Source organism: Tenrec ecaudatus, chromosome 8, assembly GCF_050624435.1.
Source record: "Tenrec ecaudatus isolate mTenEca1 chromosome 8, mTenEca1.hap1, whole genome shotgun sequence".
Taxonomy (NCBI): Eukaryota; Metazoa; Chordata; class Mammalia; order Afrosoricida; family Tenrecidae; genus Tenrec; species Tenrec ecaudatus.
Window position 1 is genome coordinate 68,259,331 of NC_134537.1, and position 16,095 is coordinate 68,275,425.

General features: G+C 41.0%; 1 protein-coding gene across 1 annotated transcript in view; it reads left to right on the top strand.

The window, feature by feature from the left end:
• Positions 1–16,095, top strand: part of DLGAP2 (DLG associated protein 2) — a 287,488-nt gene that overhangs the window by 177,289 nt on the left and 94,104 nt on the right. Inside the window, exon 6 of the mRNA XM_075557186.1 lies at positions 9,449–9,596. Within this exon, the coding sequence (XP_075413301.1) occupies positions 9,449–9,596 (148 nt within the window). The remainder of the gene's footprint in view (positions 1–9,448; positions 9,597–16,095) is intronic.

The following is a 16,095-nucleotide window of genomic DNA, read 5'->3' on the forward strand; positions in this document are numbered from 1 at the left end:
TAACAACAAAAAGTATTTAATTCATTATTTAAAACATTTCCAATAAGAATGCTTTAGAAAGAAAACTTCTAGCAGCAGTGGTTTCTTTGGCAAATTCCACTAACCACTTAAGGAAGCAAAATATAAATCCGACACAAATTCAGAAAATAGAGACTGAAAAAGTCAAATTCATTTCTATGAAGAATGCATAACATTGATAGCAAAAATAGGAAATTACTGGCCATTTTTTAAAGTGTGTTATTATAATACTAATCCAAATCTAGTAATATATAGAAAGTGGAGTTTATTTATGACCATGGAAGGCTTATTCCAAGACTACATGGTTGGTTGACCATTCAAACACCGATCTAATTATCCACCATAAATATTAATAAATTGAGCCGAGAAGAAAGCGAAGAAAGGAGAAAGGGAGGCAGAAAAGAAGAAAGAGGAAAAATCATAAGGTCATCTCAAGAGAAGCAGAAAAATGTGTTGCCAATTATCCATTTGTGATAAAAACTATAAACAGAATAGGAATAAAAAGAACTTCCTCGTTGGATAAAAACATTTACATAAATACTACAATTAACACCATTAGCAATGGCAAAATATTGAACGTGATTATCCTGTATATTAAAATGTAATGCTTACTAACATTGAGTGCTTACTGTGTGAAACCACTACTCAAAATGGATTCGTATTTAATATTTTGATTTAATATTCACAAAATGTTAAGTCCGATTATTATTATCTTTGTCTTGCAGATACTTCTAGAGATTAAGTCATTTGTCCAGCAGAACATACTCAACAATAGTTGAGCTAGGATTTGAACGTAGTCTGTGTCTGACTTCAAACAATGTACTTACCCTCAGTACTAATTGCCTTCTGTGTGCCGTGTTTCTTCCTCCACTTAAAGTAAATTTGAAGGCTAGTCCGAGATTGACTACTAGGAAAGCATTCTCTTTAGACAGAAAAGCAATTCTACAGCATCTTCTTTCTGTCTCTTTCCAATAGAACTTTGTCATCACTTTCTACAACTAAATGCTCACATTGCCCCATACACCCCTTAAAAAAAACTCAACTTTTTTCAAATTATCCCTTCTTCTCTTCAGTGACAAGTTTGCCAAATTGTTCAAAATTGTCACTTACACGGACTTTCCCCCCCACCTTCACTTACTGCCATCTATCTGGTTTGTGCTCCTAAATCCACTAAAACACTTTCTTCAAAATGCCCAAGGACTTTCCAGTCCTTACCTGCAATGGTATGTTCGCAGTCGTTTTCTGCTTGGTGTCTTAGCAGCGGTTGATTGCTGTCCAGCTGCCTCTCTCCCTTTTCCTTGGCTGGCACCCCTGACCCTTGCCGTCTCTTATTGTTCCACCTTCTCCCTCCCTATCCTTCAGCTGTTTTTTTTTCTCCCTTCTAACTACAACTGATCAATTGAAACCAAACCACTGCCCTTTCACCAATTACAACTCACAGGGCCCTTCCAGGACAGTCTAGAACTATCCACAGGGTTTCTAAGGCTATAAACCTTTACAGAAGCAAAGTGCTACATCTTTTTTCCCATAGAAAAGCTAGTGGGTTCTAACCTCCCAACTTTTGCCTCTCAGTGAGGTGTTTAAACCACAGTACTAGAAGGGTTCTTTAATCAACTACTAATTCTTAATCCGTGCATTGACAGAATGCCGCTAGAAATTCAGGCCAGATTCAGAAGATAACTTGGAAGAGCAGATATCACTACTAATGTCAGATGGATCTTGGCTAAAAGCAGGATATACCACAAAGATGTTTACTTGTGTTTTATTGACTATGCCAAGGCATTCATTCCACTGTGTGGATGACCTTGAGAAGAAAGGGAACTCCAGCACGCTTGACTGTGCTCCTGTGGAACTTAGACATGGATCGAGAAGCACTTGGGTGAACGGACAAGGGACTGCTCCATGGCGTAAAATCAGGAATGGTGTGCGTCAGGGTTGTCCTAATCAAAGAAGCTGAATTATCTGAGGAGAATGTGGCATCGGGATTGGAGAAAGTCTTTTTTTTTTTTAAACAATTTATTAGGGGCTCATACAACTCTTATCACAGTCCATACATATACATACATCAATTGTATAAAGCACATCCACACATTCCCTGCCCCAATCATTCTCAAAGCATTTGCTCTCCACTTAAGCCCTTTGCATCAGGTCCTCTTTTTTTCCCCTCCCTCCCCTCTCCCCCCTCCCTCATGTGCCCTTGATAATTTATACATCGCTATTTTGTCATATCTTGCCCTATCCGGAGTCTCCCTTCCCCCCCTTCTCTGCCGTCCCTCTCCCAGGGAGGAGGTCACATGTGGATCCTTGTAATCAGTTCCCCCTTTCCAACCCACTCACCCTACACTCTCCCAGCATCGCCCCTCACACCCTTGGTCCTGAAGGTATCATCCACCCTGGATTCCCTGTGCCTCCAGCCCTCATATGCACCAGTGTACAACCTCTGTCCTATCCAGCCCTGCAAGGTAGAATTCGGATCATGGTAGTTGGGGGGAGGAAGCATCCAGGATCTGGGGGAAAGCTGTGTTCTTCATCGGTACTACCTCACACCCTGACTGACCCATCTCCTCTCCTAAACCCCTCTATGAGGGGATCAATTGGAGAAAGTCTTACTAGCAACCTGAGGTATGCGGATGACACAAGCTTGCCTGCTGAAAGTGAGAAAGGCTTGGAGCGCGGTTGAAGACTGAGGATTGCATCCTTCGATATGCATTGCGATTCAATGTAAAGAAACCCCAAATCCCGCAACTGGACCGATAGGTAACATCATGATAAATGGAGAAAAGATTAAAGTTGTGAGATCCACAATCCAGGATTATGGAAGTAGTAGTCAAGAAATCAAACAGCACATTGCATTAGGCAAATCTCCTGCACAAAACCTCTTTAAAGTGTTGGAAAATAGGGAGAAGCAGGGGGCTGGAAGTAGGGGAAACCTATCAAAATGATCGGCACACAACCACACACACACACCCCCCTCCAGGGGGAAGGACAAAGGAAACCATGGGAGAAGGGAGACAGTGGTCGGTGTGAGAAATGAAAATAATAATAATTTATAATCTATCAAGGGGTCGCCAGCGGGGGTGGGGGAAGAGGAGAGGAGCTGATACCAAGGGCTCAATAGAAAGTACCTGTCTAGAAAAGAATAAAGGCAACTTATGTACAAATATGCCTGATACAAGTGATGTATGGATTGTAATACGAATTGTAAGAGCCCTCAATAAAATAATTTTTTAAAAGCATTATAAAACAAAAATGTTACTTTACAGAATAAGAAGCACTTGACCCAAGTCATGGTATTTTCAATCACCTCATATGCTTTTGAAAGTTGGCCAATGAATAAGGAAAACCATAGAGGAATCAATGCAGGTAGACTATGGTGCTAAGAATATTGAAAGTACCATGGACTGCCCAAAGAACCAACAAGAAGTACAACCCAAATGCTCTTTAGAAACAAGGATGGCTTGACTTCCTCTCACATGCTTTGGACTTCTTATCAGGAGAGAGCATTTCCCGGGAAAAGGACAGCATGCTTGGGAAAGTAGAGGGTCAGTGAAAAAGAGGAAGGCCCTTGACAAGATGGATCGACATACGGACTCCAATGATAAGCTCAGACATGAGAACCCTTGTGGAGATGGCTCGGGACCAGGCAGGGTTCATTCGGCTGTACAAGGAGTTTCTGTGAATCAGTCCTGATGCTGTGGCACCTAGCAGCCATGTCCACGTTATAGGCCCACTGTCCTTGGAATCAGCACCTTTTCATCTTCATTGTGTGGCTGGCTCAGTTCAGGTCCACATTGCTTCTCAAACGAACTCTCGGCAATGATACTGCGTCATCTTCTGAACCATGTCCATCATCATCTAGAGGCCAATCCGCAGTTCCGACCTGATCAAAATTATCTTTGACCTTGCCATCAATTTCAAGTGTATTCCACTTGGCATACATTTTGGAGAAATATTTGGGATGTCTTTATACTAAGGAATTATTCATTGTTTGTCTTAAATTAAAATATAGCCAGTTTCCCTGTATTTTATCTGGCAGCCCTCATCATTCATCTTTTTGTCTCCTAGTACCTAGAGCGATACCTAGTATACTGCTCAACATTTTTTTTCCAGGACTAAATACAAATGCCTTTCCATTGAGAAACTGTTATGGAGAAAAAAAAGAAACTATTATGGAGACCCCTCATCTGTTGGTAGAAAACTCACTGAACCAAACTTCAGGAGACATGCACTTTGGTCTCCCGAAACTTCATCTACTAATTTATTGTTGACATTGGCAGTCTTGTCCCTGGGATTCATTTCCAATGTATGAAATGGCGTGATTCATCCCAGATCTCCTCTTGCCTTAACGGGAGGTCTTCAAAGTACATTTAATACTGATTCTTTGATGATTTATCCTACTTAAAATAGTCTCGATATGGTGGAAATGATTCAAGTTATATTTCACCAGTAATTATACTCTATCTTCTTGTTCTGTTGTGTGCATTTGTATTATTTTTAGAATTTGTATATCCTAGTTACACCAATTGATTGCCTCATTTCAGAGGGTTCTCTACACAGAAAACCCAGCTGTTAGACCTCGCCTCACAGTGACGCTGCCCTAGAGAAGGCAGGGTGTTTAGAACAGCACCAACACTGAGTTCAGCCTGGATTCAGAGTCTTGCTCTGTGACGAAGACTCAAAGAACTCGGGGAAAATTACCTAAGCGCTCTGTAATGCGGTTTCTCATCTGGGCAAAATATATATAAAGGTCAACGTGCTTAGAAGTAAAATGACAACGTGCTTGGAACATGATGAACTACATGAGTGTTACTATTATTATATTTCAAAGGTATCTCCCTACTGCTTCAAAAGCAAACTGACTGAGTGAGTGTCCGGTATTCACAGGTCATCTCACCGTGCTCCCTAGCGGAAGTTGTCCGTGGCTTGTAGTTAAGCGGAGTGGCCCCCCGCAGGGAGCATAAGGCAGAGACCCCGCAATCCTGTCAATAGAGAAGAACCCAGCGGCAGGCGGTCCGCGTCGCACTCTGGATGGCACTGCAGCTGAGCACGCTGACTTGTATCCTCAAAGAACAGCTGTTACCGCGGCCTTCTCGGGTTTGATCAGAAAAGGGGACAGCCTTCTCAGAAGTCACCTAGCAGAGCTCTCTAGACGCGTAGCTGCAGTTGGGTCACGGGAACACCATTCTCACAAGAGCCGCTGAAATAGGAGATGGTGGAGCAAGTCGCTGAGAAAAACTCCAGGGCAACCAGCAAGGCTTTGCTCAAACAATTAGGTGGTCATTTTTTCCACAAAAGCATGCAATTATGGAAATAGTGTGATTTCATCTCTGAATGCTTCTAAACTTAATGCATTAATAACACTTGGACAATAAATATGGAAAGTAACCTGGCCTTTTCCCCCTGAAAGTCAGGTCACGAATGGCAAGATGGTAGGAAATGTGTACTGAAAGAGTATCTCTGTGTGCATGTATAGACAGATGTATATTCATAAGCATAGATATGTGTGAGGGGCTCCAAAGAGTTAGTAGAAACATAGACTCAAAAGATAATGCGATTTTCCCATGAACATATAGAAAAGGCATCCCTAGTTTCTTTATCCAGGAGCCCCGTTAGCACAGTGATTCCGCATTTGGCTGCTAACCGCAAAGTCAGCAGTTTGAAACCACGTGACACTCTGAGAGACAAAATGGGACTTTCTACTCCATACACAGTGACAGGCTTGGAAAGTCACAGGAGCAGTGCTGCCCTTCCATCCATCCCCTCAATGGCAGTGAATGTGGTCTTTTGGTTTGGATTGTTCATTACGATGTTCCAATTCCCATTTCATGCAGTGGAAGATGGTTTCTTTTATATTATGCAAACCATGCCTGTCTGAGTCCATTTATAACGATGAAAGCGTGTCCTCTGTGTTTAGACTGAATGCATTTAATATGAAAAAATTGTCTTCACATTGTTCACCTTAATGCGGCGTGTATATAATCTTTAGTACTTTTCTAAGGTGACAAACATAAAGAAGACCGTTTATTTTGTTTACATGTTTAAATACATTCACATGAATCTAAATAGTTAAACTCAGATACTTGGTTAGGTATCTGCTTCTGCTACACAGCTTATTTTCTCAATGATCTAAAGTTGCAGAAGAGGTCTAGAAGCAAACAACTAGCCAGCAAGCAACTCTGGAGTAATTTGCAAATAGAAATAAGTAGAGTTTCTCCTACAGGATTCCTGTATTCATTCCTACAGCTTCCACAAGAGGTTTCCACTCTCACTCATTTGTGTTTATCTCAATGTAGGCATCATTCAAAGTCAAATACTAAAAAGGAAAACTTTCCATATTATTTTAGATTTTTGAAAAGTCATGTTACATTCCTCAAAATGCATGAGCATTCTCGTTACTTCTGTTCTGCTTATTCTATTTCCATTCATCTAGTTCCCAAACCCTTACGTTCTGATCTTTAAAAAAAAAAAAGTAATTTCCAGCCATTTGGTCTCAATATAAGTGATTGTTTTTTTAAAGCACAGTTTTTCAGGAAATGTTCATTATCTTTGGAGCCAATCTATTGTTCAGTTACAAGGTGACACCACGGGAGTTTTCAATTCAAAGTTTGATTGGTTGCTATGTAACTTTGAGAGCACAAGTTGTCGTAATCCCTCCTTCGTGTCTGTGTTTGTAAAGAGCAATATGAAGCGTGAAAATAAAACGGAGCCGTATCTGATCTTCACTGGCTTCCCGATTGCCACAAGGCAGGGTTCATCTCCACCTTCACTCCATCCATCATCGCCCTGTTCTCACACCAACCATTTCTCGTCTAGCACTCCTACGCTAACTTCAGTCATTCATTGCCACGCAGAGCTCACACAATACTCATGCGTAAGGAACTGTGTTGTCTGGGTACATTAGAGAAACAAATCCACAGTAACTCATGTATTTTTGTATAAAAAGTTGTATATAAAGGGTAAGTGCACATCAAGAAAACATCCCAACCCAGTGCTGCCCACATCCACAAATCCAACATTAGCCCATATGTCTGACACCAATCACAAAGTCCTCCTCCGTCTCACAAAACACACACTATGATGCCCACCGCAGGAGGAAAGCCAAATCAGTGAGTGTGTAAGCATCTCAGCGCTGGCAGGGGTCTCCACACAGCTGCTCCAGCACCCAGGGCTGCATCAGGGCAGGTCCATGTGGCTTCCCCTTAGGGATGTCTCGCAGGAAGTAAGCCTGACCAGCTGAAGTAGGGAACTGGCTAAGGCAACTGCACCCTGACCAAACCGTCTGAGAGCAAGAGACCCGAGAACTAGAAAGGCAAGACTCACCCGGTCATTTATCTCTCTACCCTTCAATTAACCCCACGTGTTTATCGGCCAGGTTGGCACAATAAACTAACTACCTCTGTTAGGAATTGCATATATAAAAATAAAGAAGACGTTAATCCTTCCTCCTCCCCCCCTCCCCGCCCTCCTCCCCCTCCTCTTTCTCCTCTTCCCCCCCCTCCTCAATCCTAAAAAGCAATTGTAATATGACAATGTTAAAATGGCAAAAGAGGAAGGAATTATATTGGAAAAGTAAAAGGAGGGTGGGGGAGACATCGGACAGTGTAACATATGACAAAGTAATAATAATTTATGAATTACAATGGGTTCATGAGTTAGGGGGAGTGGGGAGGGAGGGGGAAAATGAGCAGTCAATATAAGGGCTCAAGTAGAAGGCAAATGTTTTGAGAATGATGATGGCAACAAATGTACATATGTGCTTGACACATGGATGGATGTATGGATTGTGATAGGAATTGTAGGAGCCCCCAATAAAATGATTTTTTAAAAGAAACTATGAAAAAAAATGTAAAAGAAAAGGAATCGGCAATGATTAGTAGAAATGCAAAGTATGAAATCAGTGATTTCAGGAAATTTAAGAAAAGGACAAGAAGAAACCTTACATTTGCACAAAGACAAAAGCGCAACAAGTCAAGAACTTAAGTGGAAGAGGGTCTCCCCCCCTCCAAGCACTTGTGCCCCACAGCGTGGGGTTCCCTCCCCTGCATACGGCCTTATATAAAAACTGGGTTAAACTGGCAAGTGAAGCTAACTGTAATACATGCAAGGTGATGCGTAAGATCAAACCCTCGTCAGATTCTTGAGATACTGTGAATATCTTGCTACTCCCTCTGAATCTGGTAGTTAAGTCCGAAGCAGCCATGGATTCCGGCATGTCTCCCTGGGGGCAGGGTGTTCAGGAATGAGTTTCCCCTGGAATGATGGCAATAAGTATGCAATTAAGTTGCATATACTTATCAGAACCTATAAAGTTGAGTCCTAGGGGTTTCTGTTGTGGTTGTTGTTGTTAATTTTTGTTTTATTCTTTTCTTCTGACCCCTTTTTAAAGAAATAAATCACAATGACAACAAATTAGACTTTACTTTGAAATTTGTAAGAAACACTAATGGCCAACTATGGAGTTAGAATTATCAATAATATTTAAGGTCCCTACTTATTAGCCAAGGAGTTTGGGTGGATACTGGTTGACCATTCGGCTAGTAACAGAAGGGTCAGCAGATTGAACCCACCAACCACCACCAGGAAGAAAGGTCTGTTTTCCTGCGTCTTTACACACCACAACCTTGGACAGCCTGCCGGGCGGTTCAACTCTGTCCTACAAGTTGGAATGGAATCGATGGTAATGAGTGTTTAATAATTAGTAACACGTGCAACAAAAATAACTTCTGACCACATCCCTACAGTATTTGATTTTAAGAATATGTTTTATGGTACTGGCGAAAATTGTATACAAAACTTGAAATGAATAGAATTCAATCATCTAGAAATATAAATGTTCTCTATCCTTGTCACATCTTAAAAATTAGCAAAAGGGAGACTACAGGAATTTGGAAGAAAATGAGCATTATGATAAAACTGAACTGACATCTCAGTATATTCTTTGTATTTGCTTCTATTGCATAATCTGGATAATTTTGCATAAATTAAAGCGGAAAGCAGTTCTTTGGCTTTTATTTTCCTGAGTAATAATATGCTAATATGATTTTTATGCGTCTTTTATAGGTTCATTTTGAGGGGCATCAATTAAGGTGCCAGGTTTTGCCAACATGTATGAGTTACTGGTGCTTTCTGCACTTTTTTTTGGTTTGTTTTAAATGTGAAATGATCCTCATTTCACTACCTGGACATAAAAAGCCAGGCTTCAAGGCAATTTCGTAAATAGCCTCTGCTATTCCTTTTGATGAATTCGCATTTGCCAATGTGAACCACAGCATATTTCTAGAAGGCAAAGTATCCCATTAAAACACAAATATTCAGCTGGAGATTTCCTAACAGCCTCTTGGTGTTGTTTCAAATAATCATTCTCTTGGATCCCACTTCTGTGCATATTCATGAGCTGCCTCTTCTCCTCGTTCTTTCTTTTTCAATCTAGCCAAAGCTACCTGCAAGCTGCAAGCGATGTGCCTGGTGGTCATAACTTGGACCCCTCTGCCAACTACAACTCCCCCAAATTTCGCTCCCGGAACCAGAGCTACATGAGAGCTGTCAGCACGCTGAGTCAGGCCAGCTGTGTGAGCCAGGTTGGGATTGCTTTTCATTCTCTCTCTCAAGCCATACTGTAACCGGGAGTTTCCCGGCTGACGGTGCAAACCCCTCTAGTCAAAATACATGAATAATACGAATACACATGAGGTTGCTGCAGGAATTCCTTTTGACTGATTAAAATGGCATGCACTTCATAAGATTGATCATGGCTCCAAAACTGATTACTCTATAGCATTTTTCCATTGACTATCATAGTAAGGAATGACTTATAACCTTGTCATCTCACCCTCTTTTGTTTACTTAGTACAGGGTGTTCCCCTTTCCCCCGAGGCATTTTTCTAATGAAGTGAGCCCCTGGGAAGGGTCTATGGTAACTTTGACCTGAGGGTGGTGACTTTCAGCCATGTCTTTCAAAGCGCCCCACTGAAGGTCTAGTAAATAGAGTTGGAAAGACGTTGTGGTGTTGAGTGTCATTCTTGTCAGCTTGCCTTTGTAAACAAAACTGGATTGCCCAATAAGCAAGGTAAGCACACCAACAAAACAAAGACAACAGTTGTCCAAGGCAAAGACCTGTAGAGGGTGAGCAGACAGAATTGAAAGAAAAACCAATGTCGCAGTGGAAGGAAGCTTGCAGGCACTAAGTGAACTTGATAATGGCCCCAGCTCGGGAGAATGTAGCAGCAAGAAATAAAGTTCACACCGGGTCACAAAGGCATCATGGGCAAGGCTGTTTAGACTACGAAGCCCCAACCACTTCAACTTAACTTCTATCCCCCATGCTCCCCTACCATGTAATCAAAACTCCTTACCTAGACGAGTCTCTAAGGGGTATGGTTATTTCTTTCTAATAAACAGGAGTCGGGGGGGTGTCTTTTTGCTACATTTATTCAATATACAACTGGATCCAACCTGAGCAGTTATTGGACAGATTATGCTAATAGATAGATTATGTTAATAATCTACCACAATAGATTATGTCAGTATGCCTTTTGAGAGAACTCTCATAGACATTCATATGTGCTGATCAAGCACCTCTGGCTAGGAGGGTCAGAAATACTTTTTGCCCTGATACAGACGTGAGATCCAAGAGCATGGGAGGAAGGCAAGACTTTCTACTCCCAGGGTTACAGTCGCAGGAAGCCACAGGGCCAGTGCTACTCTGTCCTAGAGGTTCCTCTGAGTCTCAATATACTCGATGGCAGGGAGAGACACAAGGGCAAGCACTGACACACTTCGTGATAAACAACCCATGGGCATGCCAGTCACAGATGGTATGGAAAAAGCAAGGGAATTCCAATAACCCAACCACCACAATGAATCCAATCACCTTACTTGGTATCTGTATAGCATTCAGTGACAGTTCTGTCCAAAGTTTAATAAACAGTAATATTTAAAACTTTAGTGTGAAAATATATCTGCATACATGGGGATGCAATCTAGCACTCATTTAATATAATACTAACATAGGTAAAAATTTAAGTTTATGGTAGTATAGCAAACATCAAAAAATTATGATAATATTACTATTTTTCTAACATAAATGTTTTAATTTATGTATCAAGTGAGTTTCATTTTTATTGTCTATTTGCTATATGAGACACAGTGCTTGATCCTCTTATTCCATATACTAATAAATGAGGTATTAGGCATACCCCACTTTGGCATTCAGTCATTAAAATTATCTTCACATTTAAAAAGAAACTACATCAGAATATTTTATATAACAATCTATAAAAGTATTTTGCTTCACATCTTTTTTAAGCTCCAAAATAAATCATAAAACCTCCATTTATCAAGTGGCCCCCACCCACAATTAAATATGGAGTGATATTTAAAATAAATTTCAATACTTTGAAATCTGGAGAAAAAATAACAATTAGTATCCCGAGTACCTAACACACACATAGGTACACACAAAGGCATGACTTTACATAACTCACATATCCCTTTCAACTGAGGGGGAAATGGAGAAGAGGGAACCACAGGTAATCAATGTTTAAGAAACTTACCTGCCTTGAGCCAACCCTGTTGATGCGGCTAGTCCCTAGGTTAGTGTGTGCTTCTGGACAGCAGTTGTTGTTAAGAGGCCACTGAGTTGGTTCCAATGCATAGCAACCCTCTGCTCCGCAGAGCAAACACTGCGCGGTCCTGCAACACCCTCGCCATTGTTCTGTGCTGAGCCCACTGTTGCAGCAACTGTGTCGACCCGTCTCACTGAGCGCCTTCCTCTTTGGTATCGCCCTTCTGCTCTCCCAAGCATGATGTCTTTCTCCAGCTACTGTCTCTCCCGATAACCTGCCTAACATATGTAAGACGAAGTCTCACCATCCTTGCCTCTTCAGCGCGCTCTGGCCTTACTTTTTCCAAGGCAGATTTGTTTGTCCCTTCGGCAGTCCATTGTATTTTCAATATTCTTCTTCAACACCATAATTCAAAGGCATCCATTCTTTGGTCTTCCTTATTCAAGGCCAAGATTCACATGGCTGCGAGACCATGGAGAATAGCATGGCTTGGGTCAGGCCCACCTTAGTCCTCAAATTAACATCTTTGCTCCTCAACACACTTAAGAGGTCTTGTGCAGCAAATTTACCTAATGCAATACATCTTGTGATCTCTGAGTGATTCTTTCTTCAAAATCAATGTTGTGGATCCAAGCAAGACAAACTCCTTGACAACTTCAACCTTGCCTCCATTTACCATTATGTCACCTATTTGCTCAGTTGTGAAAATGTGTGTCTTCTTTACATTGAGTTGTAATCCACACTGAAGTCTACAGTCCTTGATGTTCATCAGTAAGGGTTTCAATTCCTCCTCACTTTCAGGAAGCAAGGTTGTGTCATCTGCACTTGTTAGTAAGTCTTCCTCCAGCCCTGGTGGCACATTCTTCTTCATATTACCCAGCTTTGCTGATGATTTGTTCTGCACACAGGAGTTCTGCATTGAAGAGGTTTGATGAGAGGATGTAGCCCTGAAGCACACTTTTCCGCAGGGCAAACTATGCACGATTCTCCTGTTCCATTTGCACAACTGCCATTGCACCCATGTTCAAGTTCCACAAAGGCAGAATGAAGTATTCTGGAATTCTCATTCTTCTCACGGTTATCCATATTTTGTTATGATCCACAGCGTGGAATGCCTTGATATAGTCAATAAAACACAAATAAACACCTTTCTGGTATTTTCTCATTTCACCTGCCATCAGCAAGCCTTTTCCTAATCCAGCTCCCTGTCCATGTACTGCTACAATTGTTTTTGGATGATCTTAAGCAAAAGTTCACTTGCATGTGATATCAATGATATAGTTCCATAATTAGAGGTATCCGTTGAGTCCCCTTTCTTGGGAATGGCTAACAATATGGAGCTCTCCCAGTCTGTTAGCCAAGTTGCTGTCTTCCAAATTTCTTGGCATAATTGAGTGCTTCCAGTGTGTCATCAGTTTGTAGAAACAATTGGTATTCAATCAGCTCAGTTGGTGTCCTATCAGTTCCTGGAGCCTTGTTTTTAGCTTATGTTTTCAGTGCAGTGTGAACTTTTTCCTTCAGTACTATTGGTTCTTGATGATATGCTACCTCCTGAAATGGAGGAATGCCAACTAGTTTTGTTTGGTTGGTTTTTTGTACAGACACTCTGGATATTCTTCCTATCTTCTTTTGATGTTTCCTGAATTATTCAATATTTTGCTCAGAGAATCTTTCAATGTTGCAACTCGAGGCTTGAACTCTTTCTTGAGTTCTTTCCATTTCAGATATGCTGTGAGCTGTTCTTCCTTTTTGGTTTTCTAACGCCAGGTGTTTGCACATTTGATTACGATATTTGACTTTGTCTTCTCGAGCTGACCTTTGAAATTTTAACTGTGGATATTGAGCTTCCTCAATATCTCTTCCCACAGACATAGTCTATTTGATTTCTGTGTATTCCATCTGGAGAAATCTATGTGTATAGTTTCCTTTTATGGTGTTAAGAAAAAGGTATGTGCTATGAACAAGTCTTACAAAATCCCATCATGTGATCTCTAGCGTCACATCTATCACCAAGACTTTATTTTCCAACTACTGTTCCTTCCTCTCTGCTTCCAACTTTTGCATTCCAATTGCCAATAAATATCAATGAACCTTGATTACACGTTTAATCATTTTCAGACTGAAGACCTTGGTAGAATTCAATTTCTGCAGCAGCACAAGCTTTAGTTGTTGGTGCATAAACAAATAATAGATTTATTGATTGGATTTCTTTGAAGGCAGATAGGTATAAACCTGTCAGAGACAGCATTGTACTTCAAGATAGACTTTGAAATGCCCCTTTGGACAATGCAATGCCATTTCTGTTGACTGTGTCATCACCAGCATAGTAAACGATATGAATGTCTGATTCAAAATGAGCAATAGCAGTCCACTTCAGTTCACTAACCCTTGGATGTTGATATTTATGCATTCCACTTCATTTTTGATGACTTTAACTTTCCTGGATTCATACTTTATACATTTTAAGTCCTAATTATTCAATTTGTGCTGCTGTTTTCTTTTCTCCTTAAATGGTGCCCCATCAGCAATTGAGGATCCGGACGGCTCCACTCCCGCATGCTTTACTCCACTCCTGTCTCCATGGTCCATTATACGTGAGACAGCAGCCCCTTCCCAGTCACATGTCCAGTGCCTTCCAACCCCAGGGGCCCAAACTCCATCACTATCACTAAAGGTTCTCCTTCCATTCCTTAGGCCTGCAATATCTGGCAATGTTTCCATGATGTGCATAAGGATTTTGGAGGCAACTTTCTCTAGAATGAGCAGGCGAGTCCTCCTTTGTCATCTGTTCTTAATCTGGAAGCTAAGGAAATCGCCTTCAAGGAAATCCCTGAAACCTATTCACTTTGATTGACTTTGCTGGCATCCAAAATAACAGTGACGTGGCTTTCAGCATGCACACAAGCGACCACAGTACGATATATTGACAGACAAGTGGCAGTCTTGCTGGGAGCTTTTCTCCCTAAGTCCTTAGATGGGACATACAGTTTGTTCTTAACTGCTAAGCTAAAGTTTGTTAGCTTGGACTCACTCAACAGTAACACAGAAGAAATACCTGGCAATTCACGTTCATTAATATCACTGTGAAGACACTTTTGGAGCACTTCTCTGTACCACATGGGGGCCGTGAGACGGAGCCAACTCCAGTAACAGCCACAGTGGCTGCAAAGAAGATATGTTGCCACTACATGAAAAATGGTGGTTTTGGTTTTGTTTGAGCAGATTTATTGGCATGTAATTCACGTATCATGCAATTCAATAGTTTAAACATTATTTTTTAAAAGAGTTGTACAATCATCACCACAACCAATTTTAGAACATTTTTAATTTATTTAACTTATAATTGACTCCTCATTTCCCACCCACTTCCTCAGTCACAACCCTGAGACTATTAACTCAATTACTGTCTGGATAGATTTATCTTTCTGGATTTCATACAAAGAAAAACATATACAAAATTAAATTTTTTTAAAACCCAGAATAACAAAATAAAAACACAACAATAACAAAATAAAATAATGAAAATCCTTAGTGGAAAGGATAACAGAAAATAATAAAAAGTATAACAAATGCCAAATGGGTCAAACGGGAGAACAAATGATAGGTGTTACATTTTAACTGAAGTTACACGGCTATTCACCCCCTGGCCAATGGTCAGATGGTAGTTCGCCAGCGGCTTATTCCAAGCGGGGACCTGCGAATGGAATTGGGCTGTCACAGCCCATCCTAGCGCTCTGCAACCTAAGTGCTCAGCTGAAGGGCCGTGTTTTTCTGCGGCCTAATCTCCACAATTAAGCATCTGGAAGATGGGACTAACTGAGACAAAGGCACTCTCTCATCCTATTTTGAACTGTTCAAAAATACGCAATAGCAAGATTAATATTTCTCTTATTATAGGATTAGTCGACTGAGTAATGAATGAATTTTAACAAGTCTATTAGATACTTTGATTTCTGGTTTTAACTGCTTCAGAAAAGGAGAAGAGGGTAAAAACAATATTTTGGCTAATCTTGTATTTTGCATTACACATAACAGCATGTCTTCTTTGACATGCTGTCGAGTAGTGATTTCAAGGCAAGAAAACTGGGCTTCAATTCCCATCTGCCTCTGATGAACTAGTTGATCGTGGGAAACTTCCAAAATGTTGTCTTTTTATTAACTCACCTGACACATACAACACAAGCCACAGTATCGTCTGGCCTGGTGTTGAACCCTGACCATTCACTTCTGTAAGACACCACATAGCATTCTCCACTTCCTGCATGTACACTTTATTGACATTGATGGCATTCTTCAAGTTGTACAGCCCTTCCCCTCCACCTCCCCCCTTCCTTCCCATAAATATAAACTCACTGTCCCCCAAGCCTTCTCTGAAGCCGCTGCCTTTCTCGGCAGTAGCCCTCACAGTGCGAGCGTCAACATGTTGTGCGCACTGATGACCTAATACAAAGACTGCAGTTAGCAGACTACCAAAATAAGTTTGCCTTGAAATTCACACATTCATTCTATAAAA